Source organism: Loxodonta africana, chromosome 2 (genome assembly GCF_030014295.1).
Source record: "Loxodonta africana isolate mLoxAfr1 chromosome 2, mLoxAfr1.hap2, whole genome shotgun sequence".
Lineage (NCBI taxonomy): Eukaryota > Metazoa > Chordata > Mammalia > Proboscidea > Elephantidae > Loxodonta > Loxodonta africana.
This window is the reverse complement of record NC_087343.1, coordinates 56,639,502-56,659,059: the sequence shown is the minus strand read 5'-3', so window position 1 is coordinate 56,659,059 and position 19,558 is coordinate 56,639,502. Positions and strand designations below refer to the sequence as shown.

At 38.3% G+C, this 19,558-nt stretch overlaps 1 protein-coding gene across 1 annotated transcript in view; it reads right to left on the bottom strand.

Moving 5' to 3' along the window:
• Nucleotides 1–19,558, bottom strand: part of NDUFS4 (NADH:ubiquinone oxidoreductase subunit S4) — a 153,649-nt gene that overhangs the window by 106,579 nt on the left and 27,512 nt on the right. The window contains exon 2 of the mRNA XM_003408030.4: nucleotides 2,250–2,328. Coding sequence (XP_003408078.1) covers nucleotides 2,250–2,328 — 79 coding nt within the window. The remainder of the gene's footprint in view (nucleotides 1–2,249; nucleotides 2,329–19,558) is intronic.

Sequence of the window (19,558 nt, the reverse complement as noted above, 5' to 3'; positions counted from 1 at the left end):
GAAGGCATTATGCTGAGTGAAACTAGTCGGTTGCAAAAGGACAAATATTGTATGAGACCACTATTGTAAGAACTCGAAAAATAGTTTAAACAGAGCAGAAAATATTCTTTGATGGTTACGAGTGGAGGGAGGGAGAGAGGGAGAGGGGTTTTCACTAATTAGATAATTGATAAGACCTATTTTAGGCGAAGGGAAAGACAATACACAATACAGGAGAGGTCAGCACAACTGGACTAAACCAAAAGCAGTTTCCTGAATAAACTGAACGCTTTGAAGGCCAGTGCAGCAGAGGCAGTGGTTTGGGGACCATGGTTTCAAGGGACATCTAAGTCAATTGGCCTAATAAAATCTATTAAGAAAACGTTCTGCATTCCAGTTTGGAGAGTGGCATCTGAGGTCTTAATCGCTAGCAAGTGGCCATCTAAGAAGATGCGTCAATGCGTCTTAGTGCACCAGCTGCAAAGGAGAATGAAGAACGCCAAAGCACAAGGTAATTATGAGCCCAAGGGACAGAAAGGGCCACAAAAACCAGAGACTACATCAGCCTGAGACCAGAAGAACTAGATGGTGCCCAGCTACAATGGATGACTGCCCTGACAGGGAACCTATAGAGAACCCCTGAGGGAGCAGAAGAACAGTGGGATGTAGACCAGACTTCATGGTCTGACTGAGACTAGAGGGACTGTGGAAGTCATGGTCCCCAGACCTTCTGTTAGCCCAAGACAGGAACCATTTTTAAAGCCAACTCTTCAGACAGGGATTGGACTGGACTATGGGATAGAAAACGACACTGGTAAAGAGTGAGCTTCTTGGATCAAGTAGACACATGAGACTATGTGGGCTGCTCCTGTCTGGAGGGGAGATGAGAGTGCACAGGGGGTCAGAAGCTGGCCAAATGGACATGAAAAGGGAGTGTGGAGGGAAGGAGTGTGATGTCTCATTAGGGCGAGAGCAACTAGGAGTATATAGCAAGGTATACATAAATTTTTGTGTGAGAGAATGATTTGTAAACTTTCACTTAAAGCACAATAAAAATTAATTAAAAAAAAAAAAAGAGCGAGAGTGAGTGGTATAAATAAACCTAGAGAGAGTGGCAAGAGCTAAATCAAGCAGACCCTCAAAGGGGATGTTAGGATTTTAATTTTCTACTAAGGACAAGAGGAAGGCACCAAAAGCTTTTATTATAAGAGTGTAACAAAAACTAGTATTTTTAAAGACTATTTTGGCCGTGGGAAACGAATCAGAGAAAGATTAAGTATCTGTGGAAACCCACAAAGAGGTTACTGTAGTCAAGTAGGCAAAAGATGATAGTAGTCTAAATTAGGATGAGGGCAATGTCTACAGGCAGACCTTACAGATAAGTTGAAGACAAAACCAACCAGTGTTGGGCACAGGATGTGAGTTTTCCAAATTGTCTATTTTCCTTTTTTTAAAAAATCTGTCTATAGTTTTGATGGTACAAACAGAAACTAAGTATAACTTATTATTTAATTACAATTACAGGCTCAAAGTTGAGTAATAAAAGATTGCGTGACAAATATAAGGAGTAATTAAGAAACATACCCATATATTTAATAATGGTAAACCAGATATAAAATTTAAAAATGCTTATACTATTACACATTTCTACCAGAAGTCTTGGAAACTTTACAAAATTTATGGTATTGTTAAAATATAAGCATAAATATCAAGTTGCATCAAAAGTAACAGACCACACACTGAAAAATTGTATAAGCAATGGCTGCCAAAATTCTAATCTGCTACTGATTAACAGAAGAATGTTATTCATTTGTTTCTCGTTGAAATCTAATCCTCATGCACATGTCGAAAAGGGATGTATATGTGTGTGTGTATATATAGTAACAATAACACTGCATGATTTCAGGAAAACCCAATTCCCTACTGGCAAATGTCTTACAATTTCATCAAACAGAAGTGCAACTGGGGAAATAAAAAAAAAACATTACAAAAACAAAAGTGCTCCAACTGCCATCTATAAACACCACCAAAATGGAAGGCTTTTTTAATTTTAATTTCTTAATATTTGTATATGACTTAATATTTCTGTAATATGCTTAACACAGATTATCTTTTCGTGACTTAAGTTTTTTCTTAACACTTAAAAACAACCTAGAATTCCAAATTCAAATCGCTTTCCGAGAAGAACTCAGAACACCAGACCAAATTTCTATTGTATACAAATAACCCTGAAGGCAGAATCACAGCAGTATGTAGGAGAAAATCCTTACCAATTTTTCATCAACTGTGATGAGTTGCGTGTCTCGAGTTTGGTCCTGTGCCAACCTCCATGTGGAAGTGCTCCACAACCTACAGTGCGAGACATTAAGTTAAAAAATAATCCATGCAATGAGAAAAGAGAAGCAGACAAATCTTATTTTAAAAAAAGAGAGAAGAGGGCACAAAGATCCTTTTCCTCCCCAATTAGTTCTGTCTGCGGAATTTCTGGCAGACTCTCATTTGACAGTTCACAACAGGTTGCACTTTATGTCAGTCTACAGGCCCTCTGTCACAGAAAGGCAGCTAATGACAAGGACTGTTCTGCTCTCTTTGGGTGTACAGTGGCTGGTCTGTCACGATCAGATAAAAATATGCAAAGCTGTATCAACTATTCTGGAACTCTGATTCCTAAATGATGGTATCAGAAAGAAAAAAAAAAAAACACTCTCAAGCACATTCTTAACGGCCTAAAGTTGTAGAATTATATAAGGTTAATAAAAAGTTTCTTCACTCTGAATTCAAAACAAAAGTAGTTCAAATAGGAATGATATGCATGATCAATTGCTAAAGGAGGACATCGTGTTTGGTGAAATAGAGGGCCAGCCAAGGGCAAAAGAGACCCTTAGTGAGATGGATTGGAACAAGAGCCACAATGGTGGACTTGAACATGCTGGTGATTTATAAGGATGACACAGAATCGGGCAATGTTTTGTCCTGTTGTACATGAGGTCACCCTGAGTTGGAGTTAACCTGATGGCAGCTAACAACAGTTTAAGATATACAATGTAACATATATACAAAATTCACTCTGAGGGGCTCAGGGTGAGTCTTGGGGGGCATCTCATAGAAGCCAGCAGGTAGCCTCCAAAGGATTTGAAACTGAGGAACAATAAGATTGTGTGACTACTGAACAGGAAAGATTTGCAATACATGCTAAGATAGTGAATTAACTAAATAAATAACTATGGACCTCAAATGGAAGCCACAGATACAGGTAATGATTTGCCATCCACTAACTCTCAAACAGATAACTTTGTAGTATGATCCTCTAGTGAAGAACAACAGAAACTATTTACTTAATAATATAGTTAACAGATATCCCGCACTAAGCTAAAGAAATCAAGCAGTATAACATATATGTAACATTTTAGAAAATTTAGAAAGGTGAGAGTAGGAGAGTTAGGTGGGGGGAGCCTTTAAATCACATCATCACACCAATATGACATCGCTATTACAATTCGCCATGTTTATTTCAAGCTACTTTTCATGCCCTTCATCTTTGTTTTTGAAAATTGTAACCATATAGAATCATAAAGAAAAACAGATTGATTATAAGCTGAGTGGTTATTACATTGCACTTCCATAGGGGCTTTCTAAAACAAACTAGAACTATACTCATTTCTACTTCTAACAATCACATACACTATATACTAACTACCATTTGTTAGAATCACAAACACTACCATCACTAGAAGACACTTTAGTGCAACGAGTTCCTCACTTTACAGATTTCCAAAGAATGAAACAGGTTCAGAGAGGGCAAGTCATTTAGACAAAATTATTAAGTGGTAAAATCAGAGTTAGAAATTAAGACCTGGAAGTCTATTTCGCCTCTCCTTGAATCTGAGCTCTGTGATTGCTTGATCAACAGAATATAGTAGAAGTGACACTATCTCCATTTCCAGGCTCAGGCCTAGCTGTTTCCACTTGCAGTCTCTTGAAACATTCTCTCTAGAGATGTTCGCTTTTGGAACCCCACCACCATGTTGTAAGGAAGTTGAAGTTGTCCCCACAGCAAGACCCATGTGAAGAACTGATAGTTCCTCACATGCCAGCCATACGAGTGAGCTGTATTGGAAATGGATCCTCCAGTCCCAGTTGAGCCATCCCTGCTGATACCGTGGGGAGCAAAGGTAAGTTGTCCCTGTTAAATCCTGCCAAACTGCAGACTTTTGAGCAAAATAGATGAGACTGTCATTGTTTTGGAAACCCCGGTGGCATACTGGTTAAGCGCTACAGCTGCTAACCAAAAGGTCGGCAGTTTGAATCTGCCAGGCGCTCCTTGGAAACTCTATGGGGCAGTTCTGTTCTGTCCTATAGGGTCGCTATGAGTCGGAATCGACTTGATGGCACTGGGTTTGTTTTTGTTTTGTTTGTTTTTTTTGTCATTGTTTTAAGCCATTGAGTTTTAGAGTGGCTTGTTTCCAGAAACATAATAAAAACATCCCCACCAGAAATTGTCTGTTGGACAAACTATAATTTCTAATCCTAAAGAAATTATTAAGGAATCAGCGAATCCTCAGCCTTTTGATTAGAACCAATTTATTAATGTTTCATTGTCAGTTTATTACAAATTGAATTAACTCAAATTCACTTTAACTCAGGAAGTGTTTCGTTCCATGATGAACCATAAGGAAATATTACTGAGAGTTCTGAATGAAATTATAACATTATATAAACATAGTTGTTGTTTTTTAGGTGAATCACCTTTAAATGTATAATCTTCAAGGTTTTCAAGATCCTGAATCAGTAGAGAAAATTTAAGTTGGCATCAGCAAACGGTACTCACTAGATAGAAGCAAGAGAGAATTGAATGTTAATAGGAAAACTAAAGATGAGGGGGTGAAGGAACCATTTTAATATTTTGGGGAAATATTTGGAGTAAAAGGAAAGGTAGAAATTCCACAAATATTTTGGTTAAGTTCAGTGGAAATAATCATGAAGATAATTAGTTTATAATTGATCCACAAAACCACAGGTTATTTGTAATTCACATTTATCAAATTTCTAATCTTTATAGTGCTTAAGACTATCTTAAAATATCAGCTCAAGTCAAGTCAGCTCATAGCTGTCCTTTCTCCCATTATTCTCAGCCAGGTGGAACTTGCAGCAAGAACTAATAGCACTTGTGCCTCTGAACCCTGCCCTGGCCAAAAATGTCAGCTAATCCTTTGAGAGTCATCCAACAGACTAAGGAAAGATTTGTGCAAGAGGGATAAGTGTAATTATGCTCACATACCAGACTCTGGAATGGAACTGAGGAATAAGGATGAAAATGTGGGCGAGGCATTGGAGGGCATAATGGAAAATGTAAAGGACAAGGAAATATATCCAAGTTTATAGCAACAGGTTATCAAAATAAATATAAATAAGATAAAAATAAGAGGAGTAAGTAAGAAATACAGATGTTATGGTGATAACAGGAATTATACTACAAAACAACGAATATATGAAAAGTTAATATTTAGGAAGGCCTACTCATTGAAAAGAATAACACTATTAATTTGGAATGTCCTAAAAGGAAGGGTTTGCTGTATTTTGGCTTGTAAAGAAGCTGGAAGCTAATATAAGATGCCAATTATTAGTCTATAAATTTAATATAATGGTGATAAAAATCTTAATGGAATTTTTAATAAAAATTAGATGATTCTCATCAGGAAGAAAAATATTCATAAAAATAACCAAGGAAACTTTGAAATACAATGACAAAGCAGGATTTGCCTTGCCAGGTAACATGCTACAGTAATTAAAATATTCAGTATTAATGTGGACACAGACCAATAGAACACATCAGAGTCTAAAACCAGACTATATAGGTCTGTAAATTCATTATATACTAAAGGTACAATTTCAAATCATTGGTGAAAGGCTAGACTATTTAATAACTGATATTGAGACAAAGAGCTACCCTTTCATAGAAGAAAAAAGTTTAGATCCCTTTCCCACAGTTGTATCATATACCAAAGAATTCCAGATGGATTAAAAAATATATATGTATACATATACACATATAAATACACGTACACACACAAACATACACACATACAATGTGTGTGTACAAAACATTCTAAGAAAATATTTTTATAACCTTTGGTGGGTAAAGCCTTTCTAAACAAGACAAAGTACTCAGAGATTGTGAGAGAAAAATAACCTCTGAACAACAAAATACACTTAAGCTAAATAAAGGAAAAATGAGAGACAGCAGGTATAACACATATAAAAAAGATTTCTATTTAGAATATTTAACGGACTCTTACAAATCAAGACAAAAAAAAAAGCCAAAAGCAGTGGGGAAAGGGTTGTAGGGGAACAAAAGTATTTTAAGAGTAAGAAGAAAACAAAGGGAGATTTTTAACTTTTACTTTGAAGTGTTTTTACATTAATTATAATAATTCATTCAAGTATTACTTATGTGATTTTTAAAAACATCAATACAAATTGGATGTAATCTTCAGATTTATAATTGGTCCAGTGCCTCTTCCCCCAAATCTGATTTTGACCAGGTAGTATTTTGACAAAGTCCTTTAATGCACAAAAGTTTTTAAATGTTAATGAAGTCCAATTTATTTTGTTGCTTGTGCTTCCAGCGTCATATCTAAGAAACCACTGCTGAAAGCTAGATCCTAAAGCATTACCCTTATGTTTTCTCCTAAGAGTTTTATGGTTTTAGATCTTACATTTAGGCCTCTGATGCAATTTTTAGTTTTTATATAGGGTATGAACTATCCATCCATGTTCACTCTTGTCTGTAGAAATCCAGTTGTTCCAACACCGCTTATTAAAGAGACAACTCTTTCTCCATTGAATGGATTTAGCACTCTTGTTGAAGATCAATTGGACATACATGTCTGGGTTTATTTCTGGACTCTTATTCTACTGCACTAGTCTATATGTCATCATTATACCAGTACCAGGCTGTTTTAATCACTGTCGCTTTATAACATGTTTTGAGATCAGGAAGTATGAGTCCTCCTACTTTGTTCTTTTTCAAGATAGCTTTGGCTATTCAAGGTTCCTTGCACTTTGAGGACTGGCTTTTCCATTTCTGGAAAGAAGGCTGTTGTGATTTTGATGGGTATTGTGTTGAATCTACAGATTGCTTTAAATAGTACTGACATTTTACAATATTAAGTCTTCCAATCCATGAGGATGGGATACTCTTCCATTTATTTAGATCTTCTTTCTTTCAGTAATATAGTTTTCAGTGTTCAATCAAGTCTTTCACCTCTGCCACAGGCTGAACTGTGTCCCCCAAAAATATGTGTCAACTTAGTTAGGCCATGATTCCCAGTATTGTGTTGTCCTCCATTTTGTGATTTTCCTACACGTTATAAATCATAATATCTGCCTGTGGTTAAGGAGGATTAGGGTAGGATGTAACACCCTTGCTCAGGTCACATCCTTGATCCACTGTAAAGGGTTCCTGTGCAGAGAAATTTCTAGTCCAGGGGAAGACTGATGACAAGGACCTTCCTGCAGAGCCGACAGAGAGAGAAAGCCTTTCCCTGGAGCTGAGGCCCTGAATTTGGACAGCTCGCCTACTAGACTGCGAGAGAATCAATTTCTCTTTGTTTAAGTCATCCACTTGTGGTATTTCTGTTACAGCACCACTAGATGACTAAGACAACCTCCCTGCTTAAATTTATTCCTAGGTATTTTATTCTTTTAGCTATTACTGTAAATGGAATCATTTACTTAATTTCCTCTCCAGATTGCTCATTGTGATGTATAAAAATCCAACTAATTTTTGTGTGGTATCTACATACAATGGAATATTACTCAGCCATAAAGAGAAATGAACTCCTAACACACGCTACAACACAGATGAACCTTGAAAACATCATGTTCAGTGAAATACGTCAGTCACAAAAGGACAAATATTGTATGATTCCACTTATATGAAATATTTAGAATAAGGAGGTTTAAAGCATCCCTAGGCGGTGCAAATGGTCAATGCACTCAGCTGCTAACAGAAAGGTTGGAGGTTCAAGTCCACCCAGAGGCTCCCTGAAACAAAGGCCTGGTGATCCATGTCTGAAAATCAGCCATTAAATAGCCTATAAAGCACAGTTCTATTCTAACACACACAGGGTTATCATGAGTCAGAATAAACTCTGGGGCAACTGGTTTTGCGTGTGTGTGTGCATATGTGTGTGTGTGTGTGTGTGTTTAAACCAGGGGTAGGCAGGAGGGAGGGAGAAAGGGAGACTCATTACTTGAGACACTGAACTTCTATTAAAGGTAACGGAAAAATTTGGAATCAGATAATGATGATAGTTGTACAACATGATGAACACAATTCATGTCACTGAATTGCACTTATGAAGAATGTTGAAATGACAACTGTTTTATTACACATCGCGGTGTAATGGATCTCTTTTATATGGCGTTTCTAGTCATGATCTTGTAACTCCCACCAAAAGACTGGGTGGGACTATCCAAATAAGGCCCAACAAGGGGATTGGACAGCTTGTTAAAACTACAAATAAGGTGCACGGCATCCTTGTTGGGAGTGTGACCATGCAAATACGGTATATGGAATTCTCATGAGGGGACTAGTTGGTTATGCCATCTCGCTAGGCTTAAAATGAGCCATCCCAGGGGTGGACGGGTGACCGTCACTACCACTAAGTAGTAGAAGAGGAGTGCATCCTTTGGACCCAGGATCCCTGCACTAAGGACCTCCTAGACCTAGGAGACAGAAAGCTGTAACACCAAAAACAGTACAAAGTAGCAAGAAGCAGCAGCCAAGTGTGGCAGAGAACCAGCAGCAGCAGAACCAAAAGAATGACAGGCGATGGCGCAGAGGACTTCCTGGCCTGTGCAGTGAGAAAGCTGAGTGTCTTCCGGCAGGAGGCTTACTTCAGGCAGAAGGCACTTGGTAGACATAGGCTCACCGACCCATGGAGAGAGACAGCTGAGCACCTTTTGGCATGAGGCTTACTGGTGGAGTGGGTGCCCTCTGGGTACTTATCGGTAGAGCTAAAGAGCTTTGTAAAACTTGCCCAGCAGGGCAGAGGCTGGGCTGAGGGGCCAAGAGTACACGGGCCAGAAAGAGACCTGCCTGTGGGCATGGCCAAGAAGAGGCTGCTCTGATCAAAGAACTGTATCCTGAGTTATCCTTGATCCTGAATTGTGACCTAATACTTCCTAATAAACCCCATAACTGTGAGTATGTCCTGTGAGCGCTGTGTGTCCACTGCAATGAATTATCAAGCCCAGCAGAGAAGTAGAGATTAACATGAGAGGGACAGATAGTATCAAAATTGGTAAAAAAAAAAAAAAAAAGGTTGTAAGGTGGAAGCACGGCTGACCTTTGCCTCACAGGAATCAACCTTGGGCTGTTGACGCTGATAATAATGCTCTCCCCTTGTGAAGCTAGGCCAGAAGGTCAGGTGCCCCAACCACCACGCCATTTTCTACAGTCAAATATATTTAGCACAATAAAAGGGGGGGGGGGTACATACATACAGTGGAATATTACTCTGCCATAAAGAGAAATTAAATTCTGACACATGCTACTTACATGGATGAATCTTGAAAACACTATGCTGCATGAAATAATTCAGTCATAAAAGGAAATACTATACGTTGTACATCCCACTTGTATGAAATAGGCAAATACATAGAGAACGAAGCTTATCAGTTGTTACTAGGGGGTGGAAGGGAAGGGGAAACGGAAAGTCAGATCAGCCAGCACTGAGTTTCTGTTAATGGTGGATAGTAGTGATGGCTGCACAACATGACAAATGTTACCAATGTCACTGAATTATACATGTAAAACTGTCAATTTGGCAAATGTTTTGTTATATGTACTTTTACCACAATACAACCATTAAAAATAAATAAGAAACAAGTACGGTATTGTATTAAAATCCAAAGTATAAAATATACTTCAGTCCATACCAATACAAATACGTGATTGAATGCATTTTTTAAAAACTGGGCAAAAAGAGACAAACAATCCTGACAGAATTCCAAAGTAATAAAAGTAAATACACCCTTCTCCAAGTGGTGAATTTAATTCCACCTTCCACCCTCGTGAGTGTGACCTAGACTGAGACCTACTTCCAAAGAATAAAGTATGAAAAGGCAGAAAACAGTAACTCTACGGTGCAGAAACCTTGCAAATACTACCTAAACCAAATGAGCAAGGTTAACATCACCAGTGTTAGGTTTTCATGATATTATACGCCCCCCTCTATGATGTGATGAAAAGACACTTAATCTCTGTGATATTGTTTACCCAAACCCATAATCCCTATCTAGTCATGAAAAAAACATCAGACAAACCCAAACTGACGGATATTCTAAAAAATACCTTACAAGTACTCCTCAAGGCTAGCAAAGCTATGGAAAACAAGGAAAGACTAAGAAACTGTCACACACCACAGGGCATTAAGGGACTTGATGACTAAATGCAAGGTGGCATCCTGGGTTGGATCTTGGAACAGAGAAGACCACTGATGTAGAAAAACTGCTTAAATCAGAATAAAGTTTGGAATTCAGTTGGTAATACTGTGCCAATGATGGTTATTTAGCCTTTTCTTTTTAAGATTTAGTAACAGTGATTTATAATTTTATTGCTTTAGGTGAAAGATTACAGCACAAATTAGTTTCTCAAAAATTTATATACAAATTGTTTTGTGGCATTGGTTGCAATCCCCACAATGTGTCAGCACACTCGGATTTCCCGTGTCCATTCAACCAGGTTTCCTGTCGCTTCCCGCCTTCTCGTCTTTGCTTTTGGGCAGGTGTTGTCCATTGGTCTGTATACTTGATTGAAGAAGCACGTTCCTTACGTATGTTCCTTACGTATGTTATTGTTTCTCTTTTATGCCTGTCTAATCTTTGGCTGAAAGGTGAACTTCAGGAGTGGCTTCACTTCTGAGTTAGCAGGGTGTCCGGGGGCATAGTCATGGGGGTTCATCCAATCTCTGTCAGATGAGTAAGTCTGGTCTTTATTTATGAATTGAATTTTGTTCTACGTTTTTTTCCTTCCACTTTGACCCGAACCCTCTGCTGTGGTCCCTCTCAGAGCAGTACGTGGTAGTAGCCAGGCACCAACTAGTTCTTCCGGGCTCAGGCTTGAGGAGGATATGATTCATATGGTCCATTAGTTCTTTGGAGTAATATTTTCCTTGTGTCTTTGGTTCTCTTCATTCTCCTTTGCTCTGGACAGGATACGACCAATAGGTATATCTTGGATGGCTGCTAGAAAACTTTTAAGGCATCAGATGCTACGCACTGAAGTAGGATGTAGAATATTTTCTTTATGAACTATGTTATGCCAATTTAGCTAGATATTCCCCAAGACCATGGTACCCAGCCCTCAGGCCCGGTAACTCAGTCCCTCAAGGTGTTTGGATGTGTCTAGGAAGCTTCTATGACTTTGCCTTGGTCAATTTGTGCTGACTTCCCTATTATTGTGTGCTGTCTTTCCTTTCGCCAAAGTTAACACTTGTCTACTATGTGGTTAGTGTTTTTCCCTTCCCACTTTTAATGAGTATTTATATTAGTGGTCTCATACAGTATTTGTCCTTTTGTGATTGACTTATTTCATTCAGCACAATGCCCTCCAAATTCATCTACGTTGACATGTTTTACAGGTTCATCATTGTTCTTTACTGTTGCATAGTACTGCATTGGGTGTATGTACCATAGTTTATCCACTCATCTGTTGATGGGTACTCACATTGGTTCCATAATTTTGCTATTGTGAATAATGCCACAGTGAACATGGGTGTGCAAATGTCTATTTGTGTGATGGCTCTTAATTCTCTAGGGTACGTTCTAGGAGTGGGATTGCTGAATCATATGGTATTTCTACTTCTAGCTATTTAAGGAGGCACCATATCGTCTTCCATAGTGGTTATATGATTTTACATTCCCACCAGCAGTGCATAAGAGTTCCAGTCTCCCTGAGACCTCTCCAGCATTTGTTATTTTCTGTTTTTTTGATTCATGCCAGTAATGTCAGGGTGAGATGGTATCACATTGCAGTTTTGATGTGCGTGTCTCTAATGGCTAATATCCCGTGCAAGCAAAATTTTGCTGAAGATCATTCAAAAGTGGCTGCAGCAGTGTATCAACAGGGAACTGCCAGAAATTCAACCCGGATTTAGAAGAGGACATGGAACCAGGGAAATCACTGCTGATGTCAGATGAATACTGGCTGAAAGCAGAGAATACCAGAAAGATGTTTAGCTGTGCTTTACTGACTATGTGTGGATCATAACAAGTTATGGATAACACTGGGAGAATGGGAATTCCAAACACTTAATTGTGCTCATGAGGAATCTGAATCAAGAGGCAGCCATTCAAACAGAACAACGGGAAGACACAGTTTAAAGTCAGGAAAGATGTGCATAAGGGTTGCATCCTTTCACCATACCTATTCAATCTATATGCCGAGCAAATAATCTGAGAAGGTGGACTTTATGAAGAACAGGACACCGGGATTGGAGGAAGACACATTACCAACCTGCATTATGCAGATGACACAATGTTGCTTGCTGAAAATGAAGAGGACTTGAAGCACTTACTGATGAAGATCAAAGACCACAGTCTTTCGTATGGGTTACGCTTCAACATAAACAAAAATCCTCACAACTGGACCAATAAGCAAAATCATGATAAATGGAGAAAAGATGGAGGTTGTCAAGGATTTCATTTTACTTGGAACCACAATCAACACCCTTGGAAGCAGCAGTCAAGAAATCAAAAGACACACTGCATTGGGCAAATTAGCTGCAAAGGACCTCTTTAAAGTGTTGAAAAGCAAAGATATCACCTTGAGGACTAAGGTGCACTTGACCCAAGCCATGGTGTTTTCAATTGCCTCACATGCACACAAAAGCTAGACAATGAATAAGGAAGACTGAAGAAGAACTGACACCTTTAAACTGTGGTGCTGGCAAAGAATACTGAATATATCACAGACTGCCAAAAGAACGGACAAATCTGTCTTGGAAGAAGTGCATCCAGAGTGCTCCTTAGAAGAGAGGATGGTAAAACCACGTCTCACATACTTTGGACATATTATCATGAGGAATCAGTCCCTGGAGAAGGACATCATGCTTGGTAAAATAGAGGGTCAGTGAAAAAGAGGAAAACCTTCAGCGAGGTGGATTGGCAGAGTGGCTACAACAATGGGCTCAAGTATAGCAACAACCGTGAGGATGGCACAGGACCAGGCACTGTTTCGTTCTGTTGTGCATGGGGTTGTTATAAGTCGGAAGCAAATCGATGGCACCTAACAACAATAACAACAGCTGTTGATTGAATTTCCTTATATGTCAGCTGCCTGAACATCTTCTTTGATGAAATGTCTGTTCATGTCCTTTGCCCCTTTTTTAATTGGACCGTCCTTTTGTTATTGAGGTGTTGAAGTAGTCTACACATTTTAGAGATTAGACCCTTGTGGTTGCCAAAATTTTTTTCCCAGTCTAGATTTTTTTACTCTTTTAGCTCCCAGTTTCTAGTTTATCTTCTGGTGTTTGCGCATTGTTAGTTATGATTTGTATTGTATTTATGCCATGTATTTATTAGGGCCCCTAGCGTTGTCTCTATTTTTACTTCCACGATCTTTATCGTTTTAAGTTTCATATTTAGGTCTTTGATTCCTTTCAAGTTTTTGTGTACAGTGGTTTCTTAGTTTTGACAGACATATTATGTAAAATAAGATACTGACATTAGGGGAAAGTGAATCAGTCATATGCAAAAACTCTGTATTATCTCTGCAACTTTTCTGCAAATCTAAAATTATTCTAAGATAAAGTTTAGTAAAAAGTAAACAGAACTCTGACATGTAAAAGCTCAGATGGTATCCCTCTCACCTTCACAAGAAAAAAGAACTAAACAAACTGAAAATCAATGACTTTTCTTAGATCCATTACAGCATAATACCGTACGGAAAACCGGAGTAACAGAAAGAATATATCAAGATCAGTTTATAGGAACAGAAGCCTCTGGAGCCAGTAACTGGTAGCCAGTAACTGACATGTAAATGGCAATTGCTGGATGCTAAGCATAAACTGGAAACCCTGGTGGCGTAGTGGTTAAGGGCTACAACTCTTAACCAAAAGGTCAGCAGTTCAAATCCACCAGGCACTCCTTGGAAACCCTATGGGGCAGTTTTACCATGTTCTATAGGGTCACTATGAGTCGGAATTGACTCGACAGCGATGGGTTTTTTTTTTTTTTTTTTGGAAGCATAAACCAGCGTGAGAGTAAAATCCTCCTAAAGGCTCAATCTTAAGGGAGTCCTCAAACTTTAAAAGTTTTTTACCTCCAGGTGCCCCACAACGTACTCATAATGAATATAGATGAAAATACTCTTACTGTGGCAGGAAGAAGGAGAAAGTTATTTTGAAATATGTCCAGAACTTTCTCTTAATTAAGCCTACCCTTTAAGGAAAACTACTTATTTGACCTGGGGGAAGGGCAACAAAATAATTCCAGCCCCCTCTAGCTTTCCTATCTTAATATAAGAGGGTGCAGGAGGCCAAGACATGCTCCTGAAATTCAAACCCAGGGACTCGAGCCCACTAAAAAACTGAGACTTAATCATAAGATTATAGAAAGCTTTCTTTCCCCAAAACCCTACCACATCAACAGGGCTTCAGTATAACAGCAGAGAGAGGCCTGCCAGCCACATACTGTACTTAAGAAGGAGTTTTCAGGAAAACCCAAAGACAATGAGAGGGAAAAGGAAAGGGAAAGAGAGGGAAAACTGAAGGAAGTCGAAACCATTGGCACTATCAGCTACAGCAAATAGTAAACAAAGCCCAGCTCCTAGTCAGGTTAACATAAAATCACATATTAAAGTCTAATTACCTCAGTTCCTACTACCTGATACATCAGGTCCAATTTACAATAAAATACAATAAGGCATGCTAAAAGGCAAAAAAAAAAAAAAAAGCAATCTAAAGAGACAAAACAAGCATCAGAACCAGACTCAGGTATAACATAGACTTTGGAATTACCGTACAGGAAATTTAAAGTAATGCTGATTAATATGTTTAGGGCTCTAGTGAAAAAACCTAGGCAACATGTAAGAACAGATGGATAATACAAGCAGAGAGATGGAAACTCTAAAAAATAATCAAAAGAAAATACAAAAAAAAAAAAAAACATTGTAACAGAAACAAAGAAGGCCTTTGATAGGCTCACTGGTAAACTGGAAATGGCCCAAAAAATAAGTGAATTTTAAGATATGCTAACGAAAATTTTGCAAACTGAAATGTAAAGTGAAAAATAATTGAAAAAAAAAATGGAAGAGAATATCCAAGAACTGTGGGACAAACACAAAAGGAATAAGCTGTGACAAAAAACTTTGGTTTTTATAAGAGTTATAATTCAGTCTTCAGTATACTTACTATATAAGGGATAGTTAGGAGGCTCAAGACAAAATAATGTACCTTGTTTTATTTTATAATCTTCTTTTTAATATTTTTCAATATTCTTCATTAACACAATAATTCAAATCCATCAGTTTTTCAGTCTTCCTTATTGTCCAGCTTTCTCACGTATATGAAGCAACTGAAAACACCAGGCCTTGGGTCTGCCCCATCTTAGTTCCTAAAGTAACAGCTTTGCTTTCTAACACTTTAAAGAGGTCTTCCGCAGCAGATTTGCCTGATGCAGTGAGTCATTTTATTTCTTGACTGTTGTTTCCATGGCTGTTGATTGTGGATCCAAGTAAAATGAAATCACTGATAACTTCAATCTTTTGTTTACCATGATGTTGATTACTGGTACAGTTGTGAGGATTTTTGTTTTCTTTATGTTGAGGTGTAATCCATACCAAAGGCTGTGGTCTTTGATCTTCATCAGTAAATGCTTCAAGTCCTCTTCACCTTCACCAAGAAATGTTGTGTCTTCTGCATAACGCAGGTTGTTAATGAATCTTTTTCCAATCCTGATGCCCCATTTTTCTTCATATACTCCAGCTTTTCGGATTATTTGTTTAGCATACAGACTGAACAGGTATACTCAAAAGACACAACCCTGATGCACATCTTTCCTGACTTTTAATTCCAGCCCAGTGGATACTGGCTTGTTTCCCCCTCTTTTCCTGCAATCTATTTTTTGAAAAGAAAGATGCCAGCTTGAAGACTGAGGTGCGCCTGACTTAAGCCATGGAGTCTTCAATCGCCTCATATACATGTGAAAGCTGGACAATGAATAAGGAACACTGAAGAAGAACTGACGCCTTTGAATTGTGGTGTTGGCGAAGAATATTGAATATACCATGGACCGCCAAAGGAACAAACAAATCTGTCTTGGAAGAAGTACAACCAGAATGCTCCTTAGGAGCAAGGATGGTGAGACTATGTCTCACGTACTTTGGACACGTTATCAGGAGGGATCAGTCCTTGGGGAAGGTCATTACACTTGATAAAGTAGAAGGAAAGCGAAAAAGAGGAAGACTATCAATGAGATGAACTGACATGGTAGCTGCAACAATGGGCTCAAGCGTAACAACGACTGTGAGGATGGTACTGGCAGTTTTTCGTTCTGTTGCACATAGGTTGGCTATGAGGCAGAACCGACTCGACAGCACCTAAAACAACATTTTTTGAAAACAATGGGTTCTTTGTCCTGCAGAGGTCTGGAGGTAGCTGGTCACGTCCCTGCGGGATTGTTTAAGACTTCTGTCTGCTAATAGGTTCTCTCTATTGCCTTCTCAGCTTGTATGCTTTCAGGAAGCAAGCTGTCATGCTAGAGAGGAATGTGTGGCAAGGAACTGAGGGCAACCCGCAGCTAATAGCCAGCAAAAGACTGAATCCTGCTAACAATCCTGTCAGCTTGGAAGCAGATCCTTCCTCAATTAGGTCTTCAGAAGAGACCCCAGCCTTGGCCAAAACCTTGACTGCTGCCTTGTAAGAGGACCTAAAGCAATGAACTCCAACTAAGGTGTGCCCAGATCTGTGAGATAATAAATATGTGTTGTTCTAAGCTGCTAAATATTTGGGTAATTTGATATACAGCAACAGATACGAATGCAGTTATGGATACAGAATCAGAATTTGATTTTAGGTAATAAAATATTAATTTCAGAGTCTACTATTTATCAACTAGGTGGCATAGCGGTTAAGAGCTCAACTGCTATCCAAAAGGTTGGCAGTTCAAATTCACCAGCTGCTCCCTGGAAACCCTATTGGGCAGTTCTACTCTGTCATACACAGGGTCACGATGAGTCAGAACCAACTCAATGGCACCTAACAACAAAACAACAGCCCTATCACAGTTATTATATGTCTCACAGTCACTTTCCTTTACTGATCTAAGAGTTTAGCATTTGGCTTACTTTCTTCCTCTTCACCAACTATTTCTGTCTTTCTTTTTAGTGATTTCAACATTAACAGTCAATTTATCCAGCACCCTGCCGTCTCAGTTCCTTGACCACTCTCCCTACTCCCAACTCTTATACTCTACTTTGGCCAATCACTCCCAGGATCATGCCCTAGACCTTCTTCATTACTGATAATTCTAAGACCTTCGAAATCTATATATCAAACATCCCACGCTGACCACTACCACCTATCTCTTACGTTAGTTAATCCACTCCAACAATTCTTCAAAACACCACTGGCATTTCCTATTGTTACTCTACTACTTTTGTAGAGTTCACTGCTTCTTTCAGCTTAGATAATGTAGTTTAATTAATTATAACTATTCTCTTTCAAGGAAACCCTGGTGGCCTAGTAGTAAAGTGCTATGGCTGCTAGCCAAAAGGTCGGCAGTTCAAACCCACCAGATGCTCCTTAGAAACTCTACAGGGCAGTCCTACTCTGTCCCATAGGGTTGCTATGAGTCGGAATCGACTCGACGGCAGTGGGTTTGGTTTGGGTTTTTATTCTCTTTCAAACATCATCAACTAGCTCGATCCTCTTTTTCTCTACAAAATTCTAACCTCTCTTAACTTTGTCTTTGTGTTTCACACCAGCTTCTGAACTACAAAACAACCAGAGAGGAAAAAAAAAAAAGGCATTTAACCATGCTGGTCTCCCTTTAAATTGGTTTCTATAAACCTCAAGTGTCTATAGCTTGGTGAAACACTCCTCTAACCCAGAAGTCTTCAAACTTGTTGATCTCACAACCTCTCTACATTAAAATTATCAAGGACCCCAAGGAGCTTTTGATTCTATGAGTTATTCTGTCAATATTTACTGTTTAAGGAATTAAAATTGAGAAAATTTGAAAATATTTATTTAAAAATAACAATAAAGCCATTCTATGTTAACAGAAATAATATTAATTTTATTAATAACTATCTTTCAAAACAAAAAAATTTATTAAGAATAGAATTGTTTTATATTCTTATAAATCTCTTTAATATCTGGATTAACAAGAGACAGCCAACATGTAGGCTGGGGGACTGTCGTATCCAATATTATATCCCCAGCACATAAAACAGTGCCCAGCGCTCAATCTGTCCTATAGGGTCATTATGAGTTGGGATTGTCTCGATGGCAACGGGTTTGGGTTTTTTTTCTTTAGTACTCAACAAAATGTACTGAATAAACAGGTAGCTTAATTTTAAACAGCCTTACATCTCAAGAGGTGGCAAACTGTTACTTCAAAAATTCTCTCTTAATTTTGTTGTTTTATGTTTAATTATAAACATCTACATCTACCAGGATACCATATAGCTCCTAACTACCAACTCAAATAACAGCAAGTGGCAGCTGAGCCCCATGTACTCCAAAGGCACCAGTGCACTTGTCCACCTCCATGCCTAACTCTTCTGGAACATGGACTGGCAGCTCATGCTCAACTTTTCAGACCTTTTCAGAAAAACCTAAAGACTTGAAATATCTCAAGTTACAAAACAGTATTTTACAACTTGGGGTAATTTGAATCTTATTTTCTTAATACTTAAATTTTCTTTATTTTTATCATTTTAGAACCCATAGTCATGTTTGCAGGAGATTCTGCAATAATACCTTTCACAAATATTTTTAAAGGCTTTAATCTCATTTCCTTGCTCTCTTCATCTTGAAAGAAAAACTTATTTTTCCTCTGGTATCACGAATTTCTGTATATCACAGTCTTTCCTAGAAGGAGCCTTAATGAGAATTCCCAAAAGCCCAAAGCAGTCCAAATATAGTACTAACAAAATCTTTCAATACGGTAAAAAAAAAAAAAAAAGAACACAGTTACATACATCAAATCTTACTTTCTTACTTGTTTCCTCTAAAAAATTCTATCTGTATTCTTAGAAATGCAAGCCTTAGGAAAAAAAGAGACAAATCTAAAGTGTTCTCTCAGGTTTTGCTGTATTCTCTTCTGAATACAGAGATAGGACATGAAAAAAGGAAATGGGCTTTGTGTGAGATGTAAGAAATAAGAAATGGGTTGATTTCCACCTACAAACTGGCCTTTATTAACTCAAGAGAATTTAGGAGTCAAGTATAATGATACCTAAACTTGTATTTCTCTACTTTGCCACAAATCTCACTGTTAGCAGTTTTCTCTGATACCAAGCCAGGCCACTTGATTAACCTTAGCAGAAACAGTAAAAGACATACCA